This window comes from Curcuma longa, chromosome 20, assembly GCF_044706935.1.
Source record: "Curcuma longa cultivar G26 ecotype Majalengka, Jawa Barat chromosome 20, ITB_CL_G26_1.1, whole genome shotgun sequence".
Taxonomy (NCBI): domain Eukaryota; kingdom Viridiplantae; phylum Streptophyta; class Magnoliopsida; order Zingiberales; family Zingiberaceae; genus Curcuma; species Curcuma longa.
Window position 1 is genome coordinate 7,514,257 of NC_133880.1, and position 23,957 is coordinate 7,538,213.

Genomic DNA, 23,957 nt, shown 5'->3' on the forward strand with positions numbered 1-23,957 from the left:
GGAGAATTTATTTTTTTCCAACCTGATCCTTCAAACCTGTTGGACTTTTGCTCAATCTTAATCCTCGACCCCCAAGACTTCCATTGTTAGATGTCCAGTCCTTCAAACCCACCTAAACTTTCTCGCCTGATGCTCTGATATGCCAAATCTTCCTGCCTAGTCTTCTTGACCAAGACTTCCTTGCTCAGTCCTCTAAATCAGATCTTCCTTGTCAGTCCTCTTGATGAGGACTTCCTTACCCAGTCCTTCAAATCAGGTATTCCTTTGTCTAGCTGCAACTAGGACTTCGTTGTGCTACCTGCACACTTAGTTTAGCTCATTAGTCCACTTTATAGATTTAACTTGAACCCTTTATCATTATCAAAACTCAGATTTGATCATATGGTGCCCCCTGCACCAATATTCTGATCACCAAGTGTACGGTTAACCGTACCCCACTTGAACTTTTCTTCTCATATCAATTTTCTATTGGACTTTCAATCACCAAGTGTCCAATCAATCACAACTCAATTGGACTTTCCGTCTTATGTTAAGTGTTTAGTCCTTCATGACTCACCTGGATTTCCTTTTGTATGTCAAGTGTCCAATCAAACTTAACCCATTTAGACTTTCCTTCTCGTGCCAAGTGTCTAGTTCTTCATAACCCACCTGAACTTTTAAAATTGAGATTGAACCAATTAAATAGAAATAATCGATTTTAGCTTACCTTTTGCCCAACTCTACTCACAGCTGATCAAAAATCATAAAAATAAAAAGATATCTTATTGGGTCTTCTAAAACTTTCCAGATGCTTTTATCATAAGGATATACACTACAAAAATAATATCGATTAGCGATCGAATTTTTGATCGCTAATCGGTCGTTAAATTTGATTAATGATCGATTAGCGACCGATAAAAAAATTACAAAAAAATCTATCGTAATTCAATTTAGCGATCGAATTGAAAATCGATTGCTAATTAGTGATCGAATTAAAAATCGATCACTAATTAGTGATCGAATTCCAATTCGATCGCTAAATTTAGCGATCAAATTCTAATTCAGTCGTTAATTTTATCGATCGATTTTCAATTCGATCGCTAGAATTAGTAACCGATTTAGAATTCGATTGCTAAATTTAGCGATCAAATTCAAATTCGGTTGTTAAATTTAGCGATCGAATTCAAATTCGATCGCTAAATCTAGTGATCGAATTGAAAATCGGTTGCTAATTTTAGAGTTTAGGGTTTAGTGTTGTATTGGATTTAGGGTAAATTTAATGACTGCCTTTAAAATCGGTCGCTAAAATAGCGACCGAAGTTGTATTCGATCGTTAATTTAATGATCGAATTGGAAAATCAGTCGCTAAATTAGAAGTTTCTTTATTTTTTGTCTCTGCAGTTATGTAGTTCTTACCTCAATTTCCTCTTTGTGAAGATTCAGTATGTCAATCATCTCCATCGCCAAAGATGCCATTTCTTGTTCTATCTTCATATCCTGAAAAAAAACATAACAAGATTTAAATGAGCTTTCTGTAACATTATTCAAGAATTTGGTTACCTCCAACAGCTTGTTCTCCAGCGTATTTTTCGCCTATAGAAACTTTAAGTTCTTCTTCCTGCAGTCCGAGATCCGGTTGAGGAGTTCTTTCCTCTTGTTCTCCTCCTGTATGGACCGCCTCAGCTGCGCGTCCATCGTTTCCTCGCTTTGCGGATCAATCGATTGAATTGAGTAGTTGGTGAGAATAGAGAGGGATAAAATAATTTGTAGGAGGACAATGGTGAACCTTCTTCGCCGGGAAGGGAGTTCTCTGGCTGGAGGAGGCGTTAGTCAAGATATCGCACAGAGTATCAATCATCTTCTCACGCTCGCTGCAACATTTGAGGAATTGGTCGATCAGCATGTTTTCTAACTGCGTTAGTGGAGCATTGGTGGTAGGGGATAAAGACGTCGATGAGATGTTGCTTGCGATCCTGACCTGCTTGACTTTCGTGAGGGTTTCTTTTTGGCTATTCTTCCTCTTGGAGGGGCTCATCGTTGATCTGAATCATTGGAGGAGAGGTGTGGGGTGAGTATTTGATTAAAATCAAATTGAATTAATCGAAATCGAACTGAATCAAATTTTTTTAAACTAATCGAACCAACCGAATTTTCAAATAAAAATCGAACAAATTGAACCGATAAAAGGCTTATTAATTCAGTTTTCGATCGAATTAACCGAAATAACTGAATTATTTAAATATTATAAAAATTTATCAATTAGTTAAGGATTTATACATTTACTTATTTAGAAATTTATAAATTATTTTTTTATTTTGGTTAATTCGGTTTAACCGAATAAAAAATTTTAAAACTGACACCGAATCGAATTAATCGATTTTTTAAAAAAAAATAATTAAAATTTTGAAATAACTGAATTGAATTTTTTAATTCGATCAGTTCGATCGATTTATTCAGTTTAATCAAATTTTTGTTCACCCCCTAATGCTCCTCTATTTATCATGAAGATTTTTCTAACTTCAACAACTTTTCCTTATTCGTCCGGAAATTTTTCATATTTTTCAAAATGCATTCATTAATTAGACGTTGTCATTAATTCAAGACGTTGTCATTCATTCAAGACATTATAAATATTTCAATTATAACAGAAGAAAAAAAATAGAGAAAAAAAGGGACAAAATGAAAATTGCCCTTTTAAAATATTGCATGAATGCTCTGCTTTCACTGCGAGCGCCTCACCTCACCGACTCCAATCCAACGGATCCCCACCGTCCATCACCGCCTCTGTCTGCTGGTCTCCATGCAGGTATATAAAGATCAAGAAAGAGAGGAGACGGAAGGGATAGAGATAGCGAGCAAAAAGATCCGGGAGGACGAAATTCCAAGCGCCTCACGGAGCACCTCAAGCGCCTCGTAGGCATGGATCGCAAGATTCGCTCGGCCCAAGTTGCCCTACTTTTTTTCTCGCTAGATCACTCGTTCGACCTCGCTGTTTGGACGCCATTTGCGTTCTATGATCCCGATTATAAATTAGTGATCGATTATAATTCAGTCGTTAAATAACAATCGAAGTTAAAAATCAGTCGCTAAATTAGCGATCGAATTGGAATCGATAATTAAATCTGTCGTTATTTATGGTTATTTTTATAGTGTTAGTCAAGGTATCACACAAAGTATCAATCATCTTCAGACGCTTGTAGCGGCATTCAAGGAACTGGTTGATCAGTTTGTTTTCCTCCTCATCATCTCTCCACTCCCTCTCTCTAATTCGAAATTCACCTCTTCATCATCTCCTTAATTCTCATGACGACCCTGCTGCTTGTATCCGACATCAAAACACCCGGTGGATCGCATGAAAATAGAGGAATCAGTTGACGCAAGCGCATCACCGATGAGTCTAGTGCCGTAGACAACGCTACCAAAAAGCAACGAGTAGACTTACCTATTTCTACGCCTAAATTAGCGTTAGTTTTAGATTTGGATCTCACTCTTCTAGACTCCATCCAGGTAATCCATCTTGCATTGTATTTATTTTGTTTGTCGATTTTGTTAAATAATTAAATGTTTTAACGATTTTGCATCAATTTAATCGAGCGGATCCCGCCGATAAATGAGTTTTGAGGAAAAAACTGAGTATGCAGTAGGACAAGGCAGAGTGTGATCTTTTCTGCGTCAAGAGTCTTAGAGTTTGGACGAAACTTAGATCCGGAATCAGAAAATTCCTTTACTAGGTAATGACTACGTACAGTTTGGTATTGCACATGTTATTTTATATTCTGTATTTTGTTTATCAATTTAGGATTTAAGATTTAGCGATTTATATTTTGTTGGTAGGGTTTATATTTTTAATTCGGTAGCGACCGAACCTGATTCGGTCGCTATTTTAGCGATCGAACCGAAGTTCATCACTATTTTAGCGACCGAACCGGAATTCGATCGTTATTTTTAGCGATCGAATTGCGATTCAGTCGCTAAATTTCGCTAAAATTCTGCACATGCCGTTCAACTCTTAAATTAGCAATCCAATATAAATTCGGTCGCTGTTTTAGCGATCGATATCTGATTTACATCGCTAATTAGCGATCGATTTTTAACTTCGATCGCTTTTTAGCGACCGATTATAAATTAGCGATCGATTATAATTCGGTCGTTAAATTAGCGATCTATTACAATTCGATCACTAAATAGCAATCGAAGTTAAAAATCAGTCGCTAAATTAGCGATTGAATTGGAATCGATCGTTAAATCCGTCGCTATTTATGATTATTTTTTAGTGATAGTTGACTAGTTGAATTCCAAGCAATAAGCTAAGAGGTCCTTTTCTTCTGTAAAAGGTAAAATCCGTCAATCTAGCAATCTCATATGAACGGTCCCACGATCATCTATAAGGAGGTAAATCAAAAAATTACAATTGACCACGATATAAGCTAAGAGGTCCTTGCGAAGCGTAGCTATGCATTTCCTAAAAATTTTTGACATAGCATACGAAGCAAGCTATAAAATAGCAACAGTTCGAATGATCACTCTAAGCATTAACTTTGCCCGATACAAGAGAAACAACAACAAAACAAATGCAAATAAATATGTTTAGTTTAATCAAATTTAGACTTTTAAAATCGAGATCTAATTACCGATTAAATTAAATTAATCAATATTTTTTTAAAAAATTGAACTTCTAAATTAATTAAATTAAACTTTTGAATTTGATCAATTAATTCTGTTTAACTGACCTGTTAAATTGCTCATCCCTATTCTTGTCTCTTTAATTGTATGAATCTCTTTAAATTTAATATTGGTTTGTATTATTGAACACACTCTACTATCTCTTGCCATCCTAAAAAATTAGCCAATTATTTTTAATTCAAATAAATAAATAATAAAAACAATTTCAGTCAATAGGTTTTTAACGTGTTTTGTCTTATCTCAGAATAATCCGAACTTGTTCCAAAATCCAAATTATCATGGGTTGACGTATTTAATTAGCATAATAATGATTTTGTGACTATTCTTATATATTAACTTGAATTATAGAATCAAAAAAATCAGTCGCTAAATTGGAAGTTTCTTTGTTTTTTTGTCTCTGCAGTTATGTAGTTTTTACCTTAGTTTCCTCTTTGTGAAGATTCAGCATGTGTTTCTTCTTTGTGAAGATTCAGCATGTCAATCATCTCCATCGCCAAAGATATCATTTCTTGTTCTATCTTCTGAAAAAACATAACAAGATTTAAATGAACTTTCTGCAACATTATTCAAGAATTTGGTTATCTCCAACAGCTTGTTCTCCAGCATATCTTTCGCCTTTAGAAACTTTAAGTTCTTCTTCCTACAGTCCAAGATTCGGTCGAGGAGTTCTTTCCTTTTGTTCTCCTCCTGTATGGACCGCCTCAGTTGTGCGACCATCGTTTCCTCGCTTTGCGGATCAATCGATCGAATTAAGTAATTGGTGAGAACAAAGAGGGATAAAATAATTTGTAGGAGGACGATGGCGAACCTTCTTCGTCGGGAAGGGAGTTCTCCTGCTGGAGGAGGTGTTAGTCAAAGTATCGCATAGAATATCAATCATCTTCTCACGCTTGCTGCAACATTTGAGGAACTCGTCGATCAGCATGTTCTCTAACTGCGTCAGTCGAGCATTGGTGGCAGGGGATAAAGATGTCGATGAGATGTCGCCGAGCAGGTCAGGTCGGCGATCCTGACTTGCTCAACTTCCATGAGGACTTCTTTTTGGCTATTCTTCCTCTTGAAGGGGTTCATCGTTGATCTGAACAGTTGGAGGAGAGGTGTGGGATGAGTATTCGGTTAAAATCGAACCGAATTAATCGAAATTGAAATCGAACCAAATCGAATTTTTTTAAACTAACCAAACCGATCAAATTTTCAAATAAAAATCGAACCAATAAAAGGCTTATAAATTTGGATTTCGACCGAATTAACCGAAATAACTAAATTATTTAAATATTATAAAAATTTATCAATTAGTTAAGGATTTATACATTTACTTATTTAGAAATTTAGAAATTATTTTTTTTATTTTGGTTAATTCGGTTTAATCGAATAAAAAATTTTAAAATCGACATCGAACTGAATTAATTGATTTTTTTTAAAATAATTAAAATTTTAAAATAACCGAACTAAAATTTTTAATTTGATCAGTTCGATCAATTTATTCAGTTTAATCAAATTTTTACTCATCTCTATGCCCCTCTATTTATTGTGAAGATTTTTCTAAGTTCGGCAACTTTTCCTTATTTGTCTAGAAATTTTTTATATTTTTCAAAATGCATTCTAACGTTGTCATTAATTCAAGACGCACGTTGTCATTCATTCAAGACATTATAAATATTTCAATTATAACAGAAAAAAATAGAGAAAAAAAGGCAAAATGAAAATTGCCTTTTTAAAAATGGAAAATAATATTTAGCATGAAAAATTCCAACATGAATAGAGCATGACACTCACATTGACAGTGGGTCCGACTGTCATGCAGTGGGACCTACTGCATGCAGTTGTGAGGGTCATGCTCCATTCATGTTGGATTTTGCTAAGTATCATTTCCCTTTTAAAATATTGCGTGAATGGTCTGCTTTCAATGCGAGCACCTCACCTCACCGATTTCAATCCAACGGATCCCCACCGTCCATCACCGCCTCTGTCTGCTGGTCTCCACGCGGGTATATAAAGTGATCAAGAAAGAGAGGAGACAGAAGGGATGGAGATAGCAAGCAAGAAGATCCAGGAGGACGATTCCAAGCGCCTACTCACGGAGCACATCAAGCGCCTCGCAGGCATGGATCGCAAGATCTGCTCGACCAAAGTTGCCCTACTTTCTTTCTCGCTAGATCACTTGTTCAATCTCTCTGTTTGGACGCCATTTGCATTCTATGATCCCGATTATAAATTAGTAACCGATTATAATTCGATCACTAAATTAGCGATCGATTATAATTCGGTCGTTAAATAACAATTGAAATTAAAAATCAGTCGTTAAATTAGCGACCGAATTAGAATCGATCGTTAAATCTATCACTATTTATGAATATTTTTATAGTATTAGTCAAGATATCACACAAATTATCAATCATCTTCAGACGCTTGCAGCGGCATTCAAGGAACTGGTTGATCAGCTTGTTTTCCTCTTCATCATCTCTCCACTCCCTCTCTCTAATTCGAAATTCACCTCTTCATCATTTCCTTGATTCTCATGACGACCCTGCTGCTTGTATCCGACATCAAAACACCCGGTGGATCGCATGAAAATAGAGAAATCAGTCGACGCAAGCGCATCACCGATGAGTCTAGTGCCGTAGACAACGCTACCAAAAAGCAATGAGTAGACTTACCTATTTCTACGCCTAAATTGGCGTTAGTTTTAGATTTGGATCTCACTCTTCCAGACTGTATCCAGGTAATCCATCTTGCATTTTGTTTTTCAATTTAGGATTTAGAATTTAGCGATTTATATTTTGTTGATAGGGTTTATATTTTTAATTCAGTAGCGACCAAACCTAATTCGGTCGCTATTTTAGCGACCGAACCTAATTCGGTCGCTATTTTAGCGACCGAACGAAGTTCATCGATATTTTAGTGATTGAATCAGAATTCGGTCGCTATTTTTAGCGATCGAATTGCGGTTCAGTCACTAAGTTTTGCTAAAATTCTGCACATGCTGTCCAACTCTTAAATTAGCAAAACAGCGATCGATATCTGATTTACATCGCTAATTAGCAACCGATTTTTAACTTCGATCACTATTTAACGACCGATTATAAATTAGCGATCGATTATAATTTGGTCGCTAAATAGCAATCGAAGTTAAAAATTAGTCGCTAAATTAGCGACCGAATTGGAATCGATCGTTAAATCCGTCGCTATTTATGGTTATTTTTGTAATGATAGTTGGCTAGTTGAATCCCAAGCAATAAGCTAAGAGGTCCTTTTCTTCTGTAAAAGGTAAAATCTATCAATTCAATAGTTTCACACGGTCGGTCCTATCACTATCTATGAGAAGATAAATTAAAAAATTACAATTGACTACGATATAAGCTAAGAGGTCTTTGCGAAGCGTAGCTATGCAATTTCCTAAAAATTTTTGACATAACATAGGAAGCAAGCCATAAAATAGCAACAGTTCCAATGATCACTCTAAGCATTAACTTTGCCCGATACAAGAGAAACAACAACAAAACAAATGCAAATAAATATGTTTAGTTTAATCAAATTTAGACTTTCAAAATCGAGATCTAATTACCGATTAAAATAAATTAATCAATATTTTTTAAAAAAAATTGAACTTCTAAATTAATTAAATTAAACTTTTAAATTTGATCAATTAATTCAGTTTAACTGACCTGTTAAATTGCTCATCCCTATTCTTGTCTCTTTAATTGTATGAATCTCTTTAAATTTAATATTGGTTTGTATTATTGAACACACTCTTCTATCTCTTGCCATCCCAAATAATTAGCCAATTATTTTAATTCAAATAAATAAATAATAAAAATAATTTCAGTCAATGGGTTTTTAATGTGTTGTGTCCTATCTCACACTAATCCAATCGAACTTGTTCCAAAATCCAAATTATCATGGGTTGACGTATTTAATTAGCCTAATAATGATTTTGTGACTATTCTTTTTTTTTTTTGAATTATAGAATCAAAAAATTTACTAGCTCATTTTCAAAATAATCAAACAATGAGTTGAAATTAAAGTTGAATCAACTTAAAAAATGGGCTAGAATTTTATAGATTAAAATTTGAATTTATTTCCTTTGACCAAAATATAATTAAAATAAGTTTTTTGATTTAATTATCTGAATACATTTGTCAAGCTAAATGTAATTTTTTAATAGATAATTTTTTTTCTAGGATCAATTTTATTTCAAAATCTTATATAAGTAAAATTGAAATATTATTTTCTCTTCTGTTCTCCTTTAGGTTGAAAATGAAAATGTAAATAGAAATAGTACCCTTTTTTTTTCTCCTCTCTCGTCTCCTCTTCCATAAACATAATATTCTCATCTTCAATAAACATAACCACCTCAATAAAATATTGGTGCAACAACCTTGATTTGATTGTAATTACTTTCATATTATTTAGTTTGAGCTTGTATAAACTTGTAGTTCCATGAATCGACACGATGAAATTTTTTATGATTTTGAAGGTTTATGATATAATATATATTGCTAAAAGAATTAAAACAATTATTTATACTATTATTATTAATTTTAAATTATCAAAATAGTACCCACGCTATACTTAAAATATATATGTGGATCCATTTAAAGCAACTTTGAATAAAATTATATCATTTTGGAATAAGTTTATTTAAATCGTACCATTTTAGAACAGTTTGAACTAAAACTGTACTGCATCATCTGGATCAAGGCTGCTTAAGATAAAGATATATTATTTTAAAGGCATATTTTAGAGTAGTTTTAGTTGGTACAATTACTTGTGATAAAATTACTTGTGATTTTTAAAAGGAAAAACTAGTAATTTGCAAACAAATTACTGAGAATGATCCCAACTCTCTATGCAAAATAAAAAAAAAGGTAAAAACAATTATCTAGTTGTTGATTATCTTGACAATGACTTCACGCGTTCCAGTTCTTGAAAAACAAATTCTCTAAGATCATGCTCACCTCTTTCTCCTTAACTGTCTTTATTTTAATCAAAGCCAAGCACCTACCTCACTCTCCCATAAATTCCATGCAAATCTCCTCATTATCGACTTTTTAATACTAATCATAACAATTTTTGCACCTCCTCTTAACCATTCTCAGCAAATCAAATTCTCTAACCAGGTGATCAGCAAAAGTCAACGAATGTGATTGGTCAACCAGGGGCAATTAAGAGTGCTTAATTTGGTCAACCCATCTCAGTTGCAGCAAGCTCTTCCCCTGCCTGTATAAAATTCCCTGCAACAACATTAATTGCGACACACTCCAATCTCTCCATTTGAGCAAATCCAAGGAATGGAGTGCTCATTGGAAGACGACTCTGAAATGCTGGCACACTTGATGGAGCAAGATTTCACTGATCCAAGCTTTAAACTCCCACTTTGTTCTTCTTCTGCCATTGTTGATTCCTCCTCTCCTTATTGCTACTATTACTCGTCTGAAATAGGAAACATCGGTTCTTATGGGGGATACTGTGCTCCACATTTTGGATATATTGGTGATGGCTTTTGTCTGAATGAACCAGATGCAGCTCCAGGAGTTCCAGGGCCAGCAGTTTGTGCCTCTTCCATTGGAGATTTAGCTCATTTCAGTGAAGGTGCAAGCAGCAGTGAGATTGGGCAGCCTGTTTCAGCTCCTCCTCAGGATCAAATGCTGCAGGCTAAGCGAAAGCATAGAGCTTCGGACGATGGTGTCTCCTCTGAAACCTCGAGGAAGAATCAGGTTTCATCGAATGTAAGTACAAAATGCTTGAGCTGTTAGGAAAGAGCTCGATTTATACTTTGTTTAAATGTGTTAGACTAAATTCAGGTCGAAAAGAGTGTGCCGTCGAAGAGGATTCGGAGCCAAACATGGCAAGATGTCAATGGAAGGCAGATAGGAGATCAAGAGCCATCAACTAATCCACAAAGTCAATATGCAAGGGTAAATTTTCCGGCATCTCAAACTGTAGGAGAACAATATTGTTAACTGTTGTTTCATGACTGCAGAAAAGGAGGGAAAGAATCAACGCAAGACTGAGAATTTTGCAGAATCTGATTCCTAATGGAACTAAAGTGAGTTTTAGATGTCTGCTTTGAGACTAGATGAGAAAGAATTGCCAAACTGATTAGTGAAATCGAACAGGTTGACATAAGCACAATGTTGGAGGAAGCTGTCCAATATGTCAAGTTCTTGCAGCTACAAATCAAGGCAAGTAGAACAAACACTTTTGGTCTAAAGATTAAGTTTGTCAAGGTGATCAGACTAAGCTTGTTCTTTCCGCGAACGCAGCTCCTGAGCTCGGATGAACTGTGGATGTATGCTCCAATAGCTTACAATGGAGTCAACGTAGGACTTGACCTGAAGGTTTCTGCAACACAGGAACAAAAGTAGGAAGGTAGAAGAATGCTCTGAGCTCATATAAGCTAACACTTGTATTACACTGGTTCTTTTCCTGAGTAGTAAATACTAATGATGCTAACTTTTTAGTACGAGAAGGAATTAAATTTCAAATGCATAAAGAGTGAAGAATGTAAATGTTTGTGTTCTTAGATTGGTTGAATAATATTTCAATTTTTGGTGTGTTGCTGAGAAACTGTGGAGTTAGACCAACAGCTGATGGATCCAATGCATAAATCAGCAATGACAAACCTTGTTAGCCAAGGTTACAGAACAAAAATGGAAGAACAACTCATTGAAGTCTTCTTCAGTACTTAAACTTAAAGAATCAATTCCACCTTGTCTTTTCCATTACAAATGCTCTATGACTTGCCTTCATCTTTTGAGCTTGTAGAACTATCTTGAAGAACCCAAATTTATGCAATTAACTAATGAATAACCATGTATCTGTATCTTCAGTTTAAATGCTATTATCATGCACTTAATTGAATTGTTGTTTAAGATACAATCTTTAAGTGCACTTGTATCTTTTCATACGTAATCAAAGTCTACAAATTATAATTTTTGTTAGAACAGATATAAAAATTTCCAAGATTCTGAACTGTTGATATATATACAGGAGGGATTGTATATCTCCCTGCAGGACTTCATTCATTTTGTTCATGTTTAATTGGGCTTGATTGAAATGGGCTGGGCCGGGCCGGGCCAGTGTTTGATTCATAATGATTCATACTGCAACTTTAAGTTTGATACTTAAGTTCAAATAAACATAATTTTGATATTCTCATCGTTGATATTTGGAGACAATTACAATTCAAATATATTTTTTTGAAGTGTTTGTTAAAATTTGAGTTTCTCAATTTCTTGATGCTTATAGATTCTTAATTTCTTGGACTAGAATTTTCCTAAGTAATGAAAGCTATAATTCTAAATTGTAAAGGTGTTGATTATTATGATAGTAATTGACCAATTAATACTCAAAGGTAATTTATTTTTTAACTAATAAACAAATAATTTTGACATATTTTTTAACCTCCATCTTCACATTAGGTATTACTCCATATGTCAATCTCTATAACTACGATCTTCCATTGACATTCCAAAATATGTACTTGGGTTGGTTGAGTCCAAAGATAATGTAAGTCGTAAAGTAGAATAATTACTCATATTGTTGAAATTAATTATGCTTATTCTATATCTAAGAATTTCTAATCTAACCTATTGAAAGATGTTATGAATATTTGATTTAGTTTATAATCATTTTATTTAGGGATGCATTTGCGGATTATGTTGACTTTTGCTTTGAGAGATATGGTGATAGAGTGAAATTTTGGTTCACATTCAATGAGCCAATTGGGTGGTGGCAGCCCTAGGTTATAATATTGGTTTTCATGCTCTTGGAAGAGCTATTGGTAGTAAATTTGGAGGGCACTCAACTACGGAGCCTTACATTGTGGCTCATAATCTCATCTTATTTCATGCTGCAATAGTGAATAGATATCGTGAGAAGTACCAAGTAATATGTCCTTAACAAAGTTTAGTTTGCTAGTACCGATGGAATCAAAATATCTCCACAATGGTATGATATTGTCCACTTTGGGCCTAAGCCCTCATGGTTTTGTTCTTGGGCTCTACCCAAAAGGTCTCATACCAATGGAGATACTTTCCATCCTTTAAATCCATGATCTTTTCCATGTGTTTTAGATGTAGGACTATATTTGCACCCTTGCAACCCAACAATCCCCCCTCAAACAAAGGACAGGCCCCCCTCAAACGTCATTTTTGATGTCTGAATCCTGTAGGATCGATACACGCGCTAGAGGGGGGTGAATAGCGCGTGTCGCTTTTTCCCTTTCGTTCGTTTTACTAACAAAAAACTAAGCAGCGGATTAGACAATAATAAAGGGGACACGCGGGATTTTTACTTGGTTCCTAACTCCCCAGGGTTAGTACGTCCAAGGCCTAATTCGGGAGGCGCCCGTCCACTAGTGGTCTCCTTTCCGAACGTCGTTCGGAGGCGGAGTAACCTGTCTTACAGTCCAAAGATAATAAAATAACAGGAAAGTAAAACAGAAAAACAACAGCAAACTCTTGGTAGCCGATCTGGAAGTCCTGAGCGCCGCGCACCCCTTCTGGATCTTCCCCGGTTGCAAGAAGTTGGCCTCGGTTGCGTTCAGTAGTGGCTCTTGTCGGAAAGAAGGCGTATCAATGTCGTCATCTGGCTGCTGCTCGCGACCTCCTTTTATAGCCCTCCTGAGTCGACTCAGATGCCCATCTGGGTCGACTCCAGCCTGCGTGGCAGATCAACTTTTATCCCGCTCGCCGATTTCCTCTCTGAGTCGACTCATCTTGACTCTGGGTCGACTCCAGCCTGTGTGGCGTCAGCGGCGATAGACTTTGACTCTGCGTCAGCCTGGGTCGACTCAAAACCTGATCTGGGTCGACTCCAGTACCGAGTCCGATAAGTCTTGACTCTGCGTCAGCCTGGGTCGACTCAAAACCCGATCTGGGTCGACTCCAGTGCCGAGTCGACTCAAAATCCGATCTGAGCCGACTCAACCCAGGTTTGACCAGAGTTGACTTTGAGCTTGACTTTAGGTTGACTTTGCTTGCTTCACTTCTGCTTTTCCCTCTTGTTTCCAGCTCCTGGTTCCTGCAAGACAAGCATACAAGCAAGCAAATACAATAACCTAAAGTCTTACCTAGTGGGTCGTCTAACTTCAGATTTCTACCGAAATCTTGGGTTAGCCTAACCCACTCCATTCTGGAGAATTCATGCCAACCAAGTCCTCCAGACTTGTTGGACTTGTGCTCGGCTCTGTCGTTGCCCCCCAGGACTTGAACACAACTGATCCTCCTGACCAGTCCATTCTTCTGCTGCAACTTGCCTCCTGACCAAGTCCAGCCTTTCTGCAACTTGGTCCTCTTGACCAAGTCCAGACTTCTGCCTGGTGCTCGTTGACTCTGCCAAGACTTCCGCCTGATCCTCCAAATCAGGACTTCCCTTTGCCTAGCCTACAACTAGGACTTTTCCTTGCCCAGCTTCACTCACCAGGACTTCCCTTGCCTGATCGTCCAGATCAGGACTTTCCACTACCTAGTCTAACCGACTAGGTCTTCTTGCTCACTTCCATACATCCAAACATCAAGTCCTGTTTGGATCAACCCTTGGTCAAACTGACCAGACTTAGGTGAATTGTCAAACATCGAAACACTAGGTAAGATCTTAGTGCATCTTGCACCAACAAATCCTTGACCCACCAGGACTTTCTGCCCCTCGGTCCACCCGACCTACTAGGACTTCCTGCCTAGCCGCAACTAGGACTTCCTGCCCCTCGGTCCACCCGACCTACTAGGACTTCCTGCCCCTCGGTCCACCCGACCTACTAAGACTTTCTGCTTGGTATCTGGTCCTCTTGATTCAAACACGGAAGCACTCACTTCCTTTGTTTAAAGTTCAACCTACATGGTTAGATCCGGATCATGGCTCATCCGACGGTTAGTCCGATGAAGAGCGGCCTCGCTCTGATACCACTTGCTAGTACCGATGGAATTAAAATATCTCCACAATGGTATGATATTGTCCACTTTGGGCCTAAGCCCTCATGGTTTTGTTCTTAGGCTCTACCCAAAAGGTCTCATACCAATGGAGATACTTTCCATCCTTTAAATTCATGATCTTTTCCATGTGTTTTAGATGTGGAACTATGTTTGCACCCTTGCAACCCAACATAGTTGGTGTATTAGTAGTAAATTCATTCTTAGCTAATTCATAAAATATCTTGTTCAGAAAGAGCAACAAGAAAAAATTGAAATTCTTTTAGATTTTGTTTGGAACAAACCTCACACTTACTCTAACAATGATAAAGCTGCTGCTCAAAGAGCTATAGATTTTCACATCGGATGGTAAGTAATCAGACATCCTTGGTTTCAACACTTAACTATGGTTATCTTTGCGTAACCTAATTTTGTTTAATTTTCTTAGGTTTCTTCACCCTCTAACATATGGATATACTTGTTGTTGCAATCATGCACATAAGTCATATTTTGATGTTTGACACAAATTAACGTTAGAGCACAAGATGAGATATCTAACTTGTGTGTTAAGTGTGCAAGAAAGTCCTTACGAGGTAAGGCAAGTGCAAGAAAGTCCTTACGAGGTAAGGCAAGTGGAGGAAAGTCCTTACGGGTGAGAAGACTGGATGTCCAAGGGGGGCGAGAAGCGAACTCTTGGCATGAGGAAGTCCTTACGGGATAAGACAAAGCATGGAAAGTCATTGCGGGTGAGAAGACCGGAGGCAAGACAAAAGAAAAGTCCAAGAGGATCGAGGAGCGAGCTCTTGGCATGGGAAAGCCCTTACGAGGTAAGGCAAATGAAGATCAAGAAGGTCGATGACCAGAGTCTTGATCAAGCGAGGAAAGAACTCGGTAAGAATTCATTTCAGCTACTTTTCACTAGTTTCAGTCGACTGAAGTGGTAAGGTCAGTCGACTGGCACTAAGTTACTACGCCTGATACGCCTCATCAGTCGATTGGATTTAACGCCAGTCAAGTCGTTTTGGATATCAGTCGACTGACTTTGAAGGCCAATCGACTGATGTTGCTTGGAGAGCAATCAGAAGGTATAACGACTCAACTGGAGCTTCACGTTAATCGACTGAAATTGATGGACTCGACTGGATGTGTTCATCAGTCGACTACCAACAACTCAGATGTGAACAGAAGATAAAATGACTCAACTGGATCTTTACATCAGTCGATTGAAATTTGAATTTCGATAAAAACCAGGCGTGACTTCAGCAGTTCTGTGACCGTTTTCTGGGTTTGACTAAGTCAGTTGACTGGCATGGTAAAACCAATCGACTGATGCCATAAGAACTGAACCTGTTTAAATGGTGAAGAGCTACTCGTAGAGGGGATGATCTATGTTGTATTTGCTCCATGTGCTTATGCTCTAGTGATCAAGAAACCTGCTGGTGTTCATCTACAAAGCTTGGAGCAACCTCTTGAAGAAGAAGAAACATTCTCATCACTTTTGTGTAACATCTTTACTCTTCTTCTTCCTTATATTGCTTGGTTGTATGTATACAACTTGTAATCTGTTATAAGAAGGTTTCTCCGCCTTCGGGGTTTGTCCGAGAAGGAGAAGATATAGTGGAAGAGTGAGCTGAATGAAAATCCTTGGATTAGTTGCCTCAAGGAAGCGGATACCAAGTAAATCCTTCACGTTAGCATTATTGAGTTGAGAGGGTGTGTAGGGGGGATTTTTCATCGACAAAAGTTCAAGTTTGTTCAAGTGAAGCTATTCAACCCTCCTCTAGCTTACAAGGTCCTAACAAGTGGTATCAGAGCGAGACCGCTCTTCACCGGACTAACCACCGGAAGAGCCATGATCCAAATCTAACCATGTGGGTTTAACCTTAAATAAAGGAAGTGAGTGCTCCCGTGTCTGAATCAAGAATATCAGACACCAGGTAGAAAGTCCTAGTTGCGGCTAGGCAGGAAGTCCTAGTAGGTCGGGTGGACCGAGGAGCAGGAAGTCCTAGTAGGTCAGGTGGACCGAGAGGTAGAAAGTTCTAGTTGCGGCTAGGTAGGAAGTCCTAGTAGGTCGGATGGACCGAGGGGCAGGAAGTCCTAGTAGGTTAAGTGGATCGAGGGACAGAAAGTCTTAGTTGTGGCTAGACAGGAAGTCTTAGTAGGTTGGGTAGACCAAGGGGCAGGAAGTCCTAATAAGTTGGATGGACCGAGGGGCAGAAAGTCCTGGTGGGTCGAGGATTCAGACATCAAACGGAGGCTTTCCGTTTGAGGGGGGATTGTTGTGTTGCAAGGGTGCAAACATAGTCCCACATCTAAAACACATGGAAAAGATCATGGATTTAAAAGGATGAAAGATATATCTCCATTGGTATGAGGTCTTTTGGGAAGAGCCCAAGAACAAAACCATGAGGGTTTAGGCCCAAAGTAGACAATATCATACCATTGTGGAGATATTTTGAATCCATCGGTACTGACAATACTATCCTGAGTCCATTCAAGACATTGTTAAGCAAAGATTGCCAAAGTTTACTAATGATGAAGTGGAATTGTTAGAGATTCATACGACTATTTGGGAGTTAATCAATACACAACCTATTATGTTAAGGATAATCGTACAACAAATCCAAAACCTATCAGTTATCAAGATGATTGGCTCGTTGAATTTAAAAGTAAGATATATACAACATTTTTTTGATAATGTTAAGCTTAATTAAATGATATATATACTAGTAATATTGTTCTACCAATAATTGTAGATGATTGAAATGGTGTACCGATTGGACGAAGGGTAAGAAATGATCTTCTTATAATTTTTCCAAGTGATTATATTATATAATTTTGGTTTTTTCCCACTAAATGTAAGCCCATAATTAATTGAATACAATTGTTTATATGTCATCAGGCCCATTTTAATTGATTGGTTCTACATTGTTCTGTGGGATTTGTATAAGAAGTGACATATGTTAAGGAAAACTATGGCAATCTAATATTATTTTTATTTGAAAATGGTAGACATTTAACATTTTTATGCATCTTCTTTATAAGAAATTATATTTATTCTTTAACCTCATAATTAATTCATTATAATCATAAGTATGGATCAACTTGGGAATGCCACACTTCCAAAAAGCTTGCAAGATACTCAAAGGAAACATTAACATTTTTACCAGAACTACATTACTAAACTAAAGAGGGCTATAGAGGATGATGCTTCAGTGATCAGATATTTTGCATGGTCTCTTCTTGATAAATCTCAATCAGTCTCATGGACTCAATCCCTGGGGGTGGCCGATCCGGTCCCACGGAAGTTTCCCACCGACCACCAGAATAAATCGGGAAGCGCATACGGCGGCCAATCTAGATGCCCAGCATCCTTTGATTGCGTTCCCCATTTGAAAGAAAATTCTTGTAAATACGCCGTAGCTGGAGATCGAACCGTGGGTCCCTGAGTTACAATCCGGATGTCCTACCGTTATACTCTTCTTGATAACTTTGAATGGAGACTAAGATACACATCAAGGTTTGGTCTTGTCTATGTTAACTTCAAGAATAATAAGCACTTTCCAAAAGAATCAGGTTGTTGGTTCAAGAAGATTCTTCAAAGGAGTCAATAATTTTGTTCTTTTATAAATTTTTCATAGCCTAGGTTTTTTCTCTATTTTTGTTGCTTTTATCATGAAATAATCACTATTTGTTTGCACTGTAAATAAATAAAATTACATTTCAATATGATAATGTGTTTCATTTTGGCACGATGTTATACTTAAGGCTAGCTTGTGCCGTCTTGTACCGTGCAACGGTAGGACATCCGAGTTGTAACTCAGGGATTTGCGATTCGATCCTTAGCTACGGCGTATTTGTAAGAATTTTCTTCCAAATGGGGAACGCAATCAAAGGATGCTGGACATCAGGATTGACCGCCGTATGCGCTTCCCGATTTACCTTGGTGGTCGGTGGAAACTTCCATAGGGACCGGACCGGTCACCCCCAGAGATTGAGTCCATGAAACTGATTGGGATTTATCATTTTTTTTTGTACGGTGCTGCTAAGCTAGCCGGACCGAAAGGGAAAAGAGTTACAATTGAGGAGTAGGAGAAATACAAAGGGAAAATTAACAACCGATTTTAAAAATCGATAGCAAATGATAAAAAAAATTAATTAAAATGAAAAAAAATAGCGATGAAATTGTCCCATTGTTAATTTAACTTCTAATTGATCGTTAATTAATGATTACATTTTATTTTTGATCATTAATTTGATCACAAAATTAACAATCAAAATTTTTAATTGATCATTATTTTATGACCTACTTTCAAAATCGATAAATAACGATTGATTTTAAAATCAACCACTAATGATAATAAAATAAAATAAAAGAAAAAGAAAAAGAATTCGTGATAAAATATATTTGTTCTGTCATTTTTTTATTTTTATCATTGACGATGGATTATTAAAATTGATTTATTTTATAATCAATTTTCAAAATCAATCATAAAATAACGATTGATTAGAAATTTCGGTCGTTAATGATGAAAATAAAATATAATCATTACATAAAAATCATTTAAAAAATTCGATCCTAAATTAACAATAGAGCATCACTAATTTTTTTGGTCGTAACATAATGACCGATTTTATAATTAAATAGCTAATAATAAAAAAATAAATTTAATTAAAATAGAAAAAAGCCATAAAATATCTTTTTCTCCATCGTTAGATTGTGATTAAAAATTTCAATTGATCTTTATTTAACAGACTAAAATTAATTTAGATCATAAATTTTATTTGAGACGAAGGAAATTGGGATAAAGTAAAATACAAAGACCAAAATTTTAATCGGTCCTTAGTTTGCAACCGTTTATTAAAATCGATCGCTAGTGATAAAAAAAATAAAATAAAATAAAATAAATAAAATTGGTCACTAATGATAAAAAAATAAAATAGAAAAACAATTAATGATAGAATATCTTTTCTCTATCATTAATTTACGATTGGAATTATCCGTCATTATTTTACAACCAATTTTAAAAATTGGTCACAAAATGATGACTAATTTAAAAAATTGGCCGTAAATGAGAAAAATAAATTAAAATAAAAATAAAAAATAAAAATGGAATATGCCTATATTCTGTCATTAATTTACGACCAAAACCTCTTATCATCTTTAATTAATAATTTTTTCGATCGTAATTCTGTAGCAAATTAACAAATTTGTTACAGTGCACGTGAAACTAATTTCAAATTTTTTTATAAAAAATAAAATTTGAAGTATTCGTGCTCTTTTACACCTTTGAATTGGTAGAGGTGAATAATATAAATTATATATTTTTCATTTCTAAATATTATTTTACCAAAAATGGAAAGCAAACTGAATTTTTTTTTTTGACGCTGCCACGCAAGCTGGAGTCGACCCAGATCTGCATCTGAGTTGACTCAGCAAGACTATATAAGGAGCCCGCGACCATCAGCCGAGCAACACACTTCCAACACCTCCGACTCCGTTGTCGCGACTCCCGAGCTCTGTATTTTCGACGTCGGTGCTGTACCTGCTCCAAGCTACTCAACTTCACACCGAGACGCCGAATTCTACTTCCGGGGAGCGTCCGAGAAAGCCAGAAGTTCGGTGAAAAAGCAAACTTTATATTTCCATTTATTCATTAATTGTAATCGAGTTTTGTATCGGTTTTTTGATACACTTGCTGCCGTAAAGGGGCAAGTGTCTTAGTGGATTGCCTAAAGTAAACGGTCAAGGACCGTGGGCCTTAGAGTAGCAGCGTTGCGCGGTGACCAAGTAAAAACAAAAAGTGTCATTTACTTATTGCATACTTAGTTTACGTTTCCGCATTGTTATCGATTTTAGTTTCTGAATCGTTTAAAGATTTACGAAAATCGAAAAGCATGCAACGCGCTATTCACCCCCCCCCTCTAGCGCGTATTTCGATCCTACAATCTGAGTTTCCTACATCTTCATCCTCTTGTCATGATCATCTAATTTCTCATTAACCTTGACCATGTCACTTTGCAATTGTTCTAGAATCTTCAGGATTTTCTGGGTGTCAGATAATTTCTCACTTTGTTTGGGCGCAGCTTGATAGGAAGGTCCCTGGTTGTTGCGGTAAAAAAAGTTGGAGTGATTCCTCCAACCCGGATTGTAGGAGTTTGAGTACGGGTTGTTCCTTTAATTGTATGTATCAACTGGGTCACACTGTTCATATTGGACAATCTGAGCTTACAGTGCTTCCACTTGGTACATTTTCTTGGTGTGACTGGAATCCCCACAAATATCACATGTTGTAGCCACCGCATTAACCTTTCCAATGCTAATATTTTTTACCTTTTGCTAAGGGTATCCATCTGCGCATTCACTCTAGTACGGGTATCAACATCATACTTCCCAAGAGTTCTAGCAATGCTACCTCTCTCATTGGCCCACTGGTGATGATTAAGTGTCACACTTTCAATCAACTCTTCGGCTTCTTCAAGACTCTTGTTCATTAATGCACCTCCTGCAGCGGAATCCAAGTAAACCTTTGTTTGATAATTGATTCTATTGTAGAAAGTATGAATAATAAGCCATCGTTCAAGCTCATCGTGTAGACACTTCCTTAACATCCCTTGGAATCTATCCCGAGCTTCGAACAAAGATTCTCCATCCAACTGGATGAAGCTCGAGATCATGTTCCTCATGTTGTTGGCGATCTGGATCTCCGTTCTGCGATCCGGATCCTATCCGCTCCGAAGAGCATAGAACCCCACAGAACAAAAATTCTAATCCCGCCTTGGATCAATTGACAAAGTCTATAAGGAAGACAAAATCAATCGATCCTTTCAGGATCGCCGATTCCTAATTATTATCTACGGTTTACAAATATGTTCTAGTAAATTAAAACATGCGGAAATTAAAATAATTTACCAGAACCGTTTGTCGACCTCGCTGCCTTCCGCTGTATTCCTGTCTTCTTCCTGGACGTTGGGTGGACAACGATCCTCCAGGAACAAAGGAACTGCAAACCTTCTGGATGATGAACAGGATCTCCTTCTCTTCTTCTCGCAGCAACTTTCCTTGTCTCTTCCCTTTTGCTAGGACCGGCCACCACCTTGAGAGGAGAGGTTCGGCCACCTCTAGGGAAGAAGGAGAGGGGCGGTGGAAGAGGGAAAATAAAAGAGGAGGAAGAAGAAGGGAGGGGTGGGCGGCGGCAAGAGATGGCTAGGGTTAGAGGCTTGGGCGCCGGCCACCTCTTCTCCTCCTCTCTTGTTGTTTTTTGCCGCCCACCCTTAAGCCCCCTCCTTTTATAGTTTTGTGCCCAAGACCAAGCACCCCTTTCTTAGCCATTAAGAAATAATTTAAATTAGAATTAATTCCATGAATTATTTCCAATTATAAAAATTTCTTAAATCTAGGCCTCTAGATTAGCTTGCTTGGTTTCTAGCCGTTAGATCTTTATGGAAATAACAAAAATAATTATTTCCATCTTTATCTAATTATGGCCGGCCATTAAAAGAATTATTTCCATGAATTAATTCTTTTAAAAGGAATTATTTCCATAATTAAAAGAACTCATCCAACGGTTCTAATCTATTCTCTTTTATTCCTCTTTATTTATTTCGATCCAATGGATGCAACTTGATCTAATCCCACGGATACAAGTTGATCTCATCCATTAACTCATCCTACGGTTGAGAACCAATCTCATCCAACGGTCGAGATTCAATCTCATCCGACGGCTGAGAACTAATCTCATCCGATTGATTGCATCCTTTTGAAGATGACTTTAGGCTACAGCGGGGACCTCGAGGAGGTATTAGATCTGGCCTTCTGATGGGTTTCGGATCCCGTATTCATCCCCGAATACACACCTACATCCATCAATAACGATCCATTCCACTAGAGGATCATTATTGCACTACCAATCTAATCCCCAAATTACATTTTGGGTTCCTTCTTATTATATTATGCATTGCTCCCCGTGTTTAAGATATCGTATGTCCGTCAATTATCTGAGTTCACTGACAACTCAATAATCGACATCTAGGACCTTGAATAGTACCACTCAACCTTCATTGTCAGTCGGACCAAGTCCACTTGCAAGATTTTGACTTGACAATCCTTATGAGCTATCCAAGGGGACATCATCAACCCTACTGGGACACGGATTGAGACGAGAGGGCTATTTATAGGAAGAGAGGAGAAACCCTAGGTTTCAGAACGAGTATCAGTTGGCCTTAACTATTGAGCCCTCAATCTGATAAAAATCACCCAGATGACGATGCAGGCGGACCCACATCAACTTCGAGAAGATGTTTTTATTTTTATTTCTTTTTTACAAAATCGGCAGTAAAAATCATTTTTTTAAATCCCTTTTCATTTAACAAATTATTTCAAACAATTCTTAAAAATCCGAATTCGATAAAATCTAAATTATTTAAAACCAGCGAAACTCAAATATTTATACATACAAATTTATTCTTTGATATTTTAAATAACATTAACCTCCTGCAGAAAGAGCCACTGTTTTGGTTGAGAAGCGTTGTACAAGTCACCGGACCTTCGTCGGAATAGGTGAAACAAAAGAGAGGTCTGGCGTCCTGCTAGCTCCTGGACTGGGAACATAACAAATGTGAGTAGGAAGGCCAGGGGGTGCCATGGCGCGACCACTCCGACGCTCAAGTCAGAAACAGCAGGAGAAGGAAGAAGATGAACAGTAAGTGACTTGAAGCGGGGAAGAAAGCAGCATAATGAAGAAAAAGAACTTACAGTCTCCAGAGAAAGTGGTAGTTCTAAGGAGAGATGAGCGTGTGTACCTGTCACGTCATCATTTAAGGAATATCCCATCGAGATTAATGAGGTGTCAGGAACAATCGAGTTCCCTATCCCATCGCCGGTAAGTAGTCATCTTGTCATGGCCCATGCGGGTGTCAGAGGGATGGCGGTAATAAATGGAGGTGTGGACTTGTCAGAAGTCGTGATGGGATATGCTGAGGCACTGTAGGGCGCTTCGTCGATTCGGCTTGATAAGAGGTCCGCACGGCTAGGGCGGTGGCCGCCTGGCGATCCGAGCACTGCATGCCCCCATTCGACGCTATAGCCGAATGGGGGTGTAACCGAATGGAAGTGTGGACGAATGGGCGATTCGGCTACTGAGCGGACCGAGTGGTGGGCGATTCGGCCACTGAGCGAGCCGAATGGGTGAGTGATTCGGCTCCATGCGATTCGGCAGCTTATTGCTCCGAATCGAATGGTGATATCAGTCGATGGCTTCTTTAAGCGAGTAGAGAGAGAAGGGACTTGGTCAATCAAGTCCACAGGTGTGGCTAACTGGGCCTTTGGGTGAGATCAGGATAGACTCGAGTCGAACCAGGGGATTTCTTGGATTATCCCCGTAA

The 23,957-nt window shown here is 37.5% G+C and overlaps 1 protein-coding gene and 1 pseudogene across 1 annotated transcript; both read left to right on the forward strand.

Moving 5' to 3' along the window:
- The first annotated feature begins 9,953 nt into the window (after nt 1-9,953).
- LOC141812982 (uncharacterized) lies at nt 9,954-11,030 on the forward strand. Its single transcript, XM_074700909.1, has 5 exons — nt 9,954-10,391; nt 10,467-10,580; nt 10,646-10,711; nt 10,782-10,847; nt 10,929-11,030. The coding sequence occupies exons 1-5, from the start codon at nt 9,954-9,956 to the stop codon at nt 11,028-11,030; spliced, it is 786 nt and encodes a 261-aa protein (XP_074557010.1).
- Nucleotides 11,031-11,279: 249 nt separating this feature from the next.
- Nucleotides 11,280-23,957, forward strand: part of LOC141812983 (beta-glucosidase 26-like) — a 16,663-nt pseudogene continuing 3,985 nt past the window's right edge.

Bases quoted from the DNA above. Each gene is read 5' to 3' on its own strand.
- LOC141812982 (XM_074700909.1), top strand. From the start codon at position 9,954: ATGGAGTGCTCATTGGAAGACGACTCTGAAATGCTGGCACACTTGATG. The intron at 10,392-10,466 runs GTAAGTACAAAA...GACTAAATTCAG, and splicing joins AGAATCAGGTTTCATCGAAT to GTCGAAAAGAGTGTGCCGTC. The intron at 10,848-10,928 runs GCAAGTAGAACA...CCGCGAACGCAG, and splicing joins TCTTGCAGCTACAAATCAAG to CTCCTGAGCTCGGATGAACT.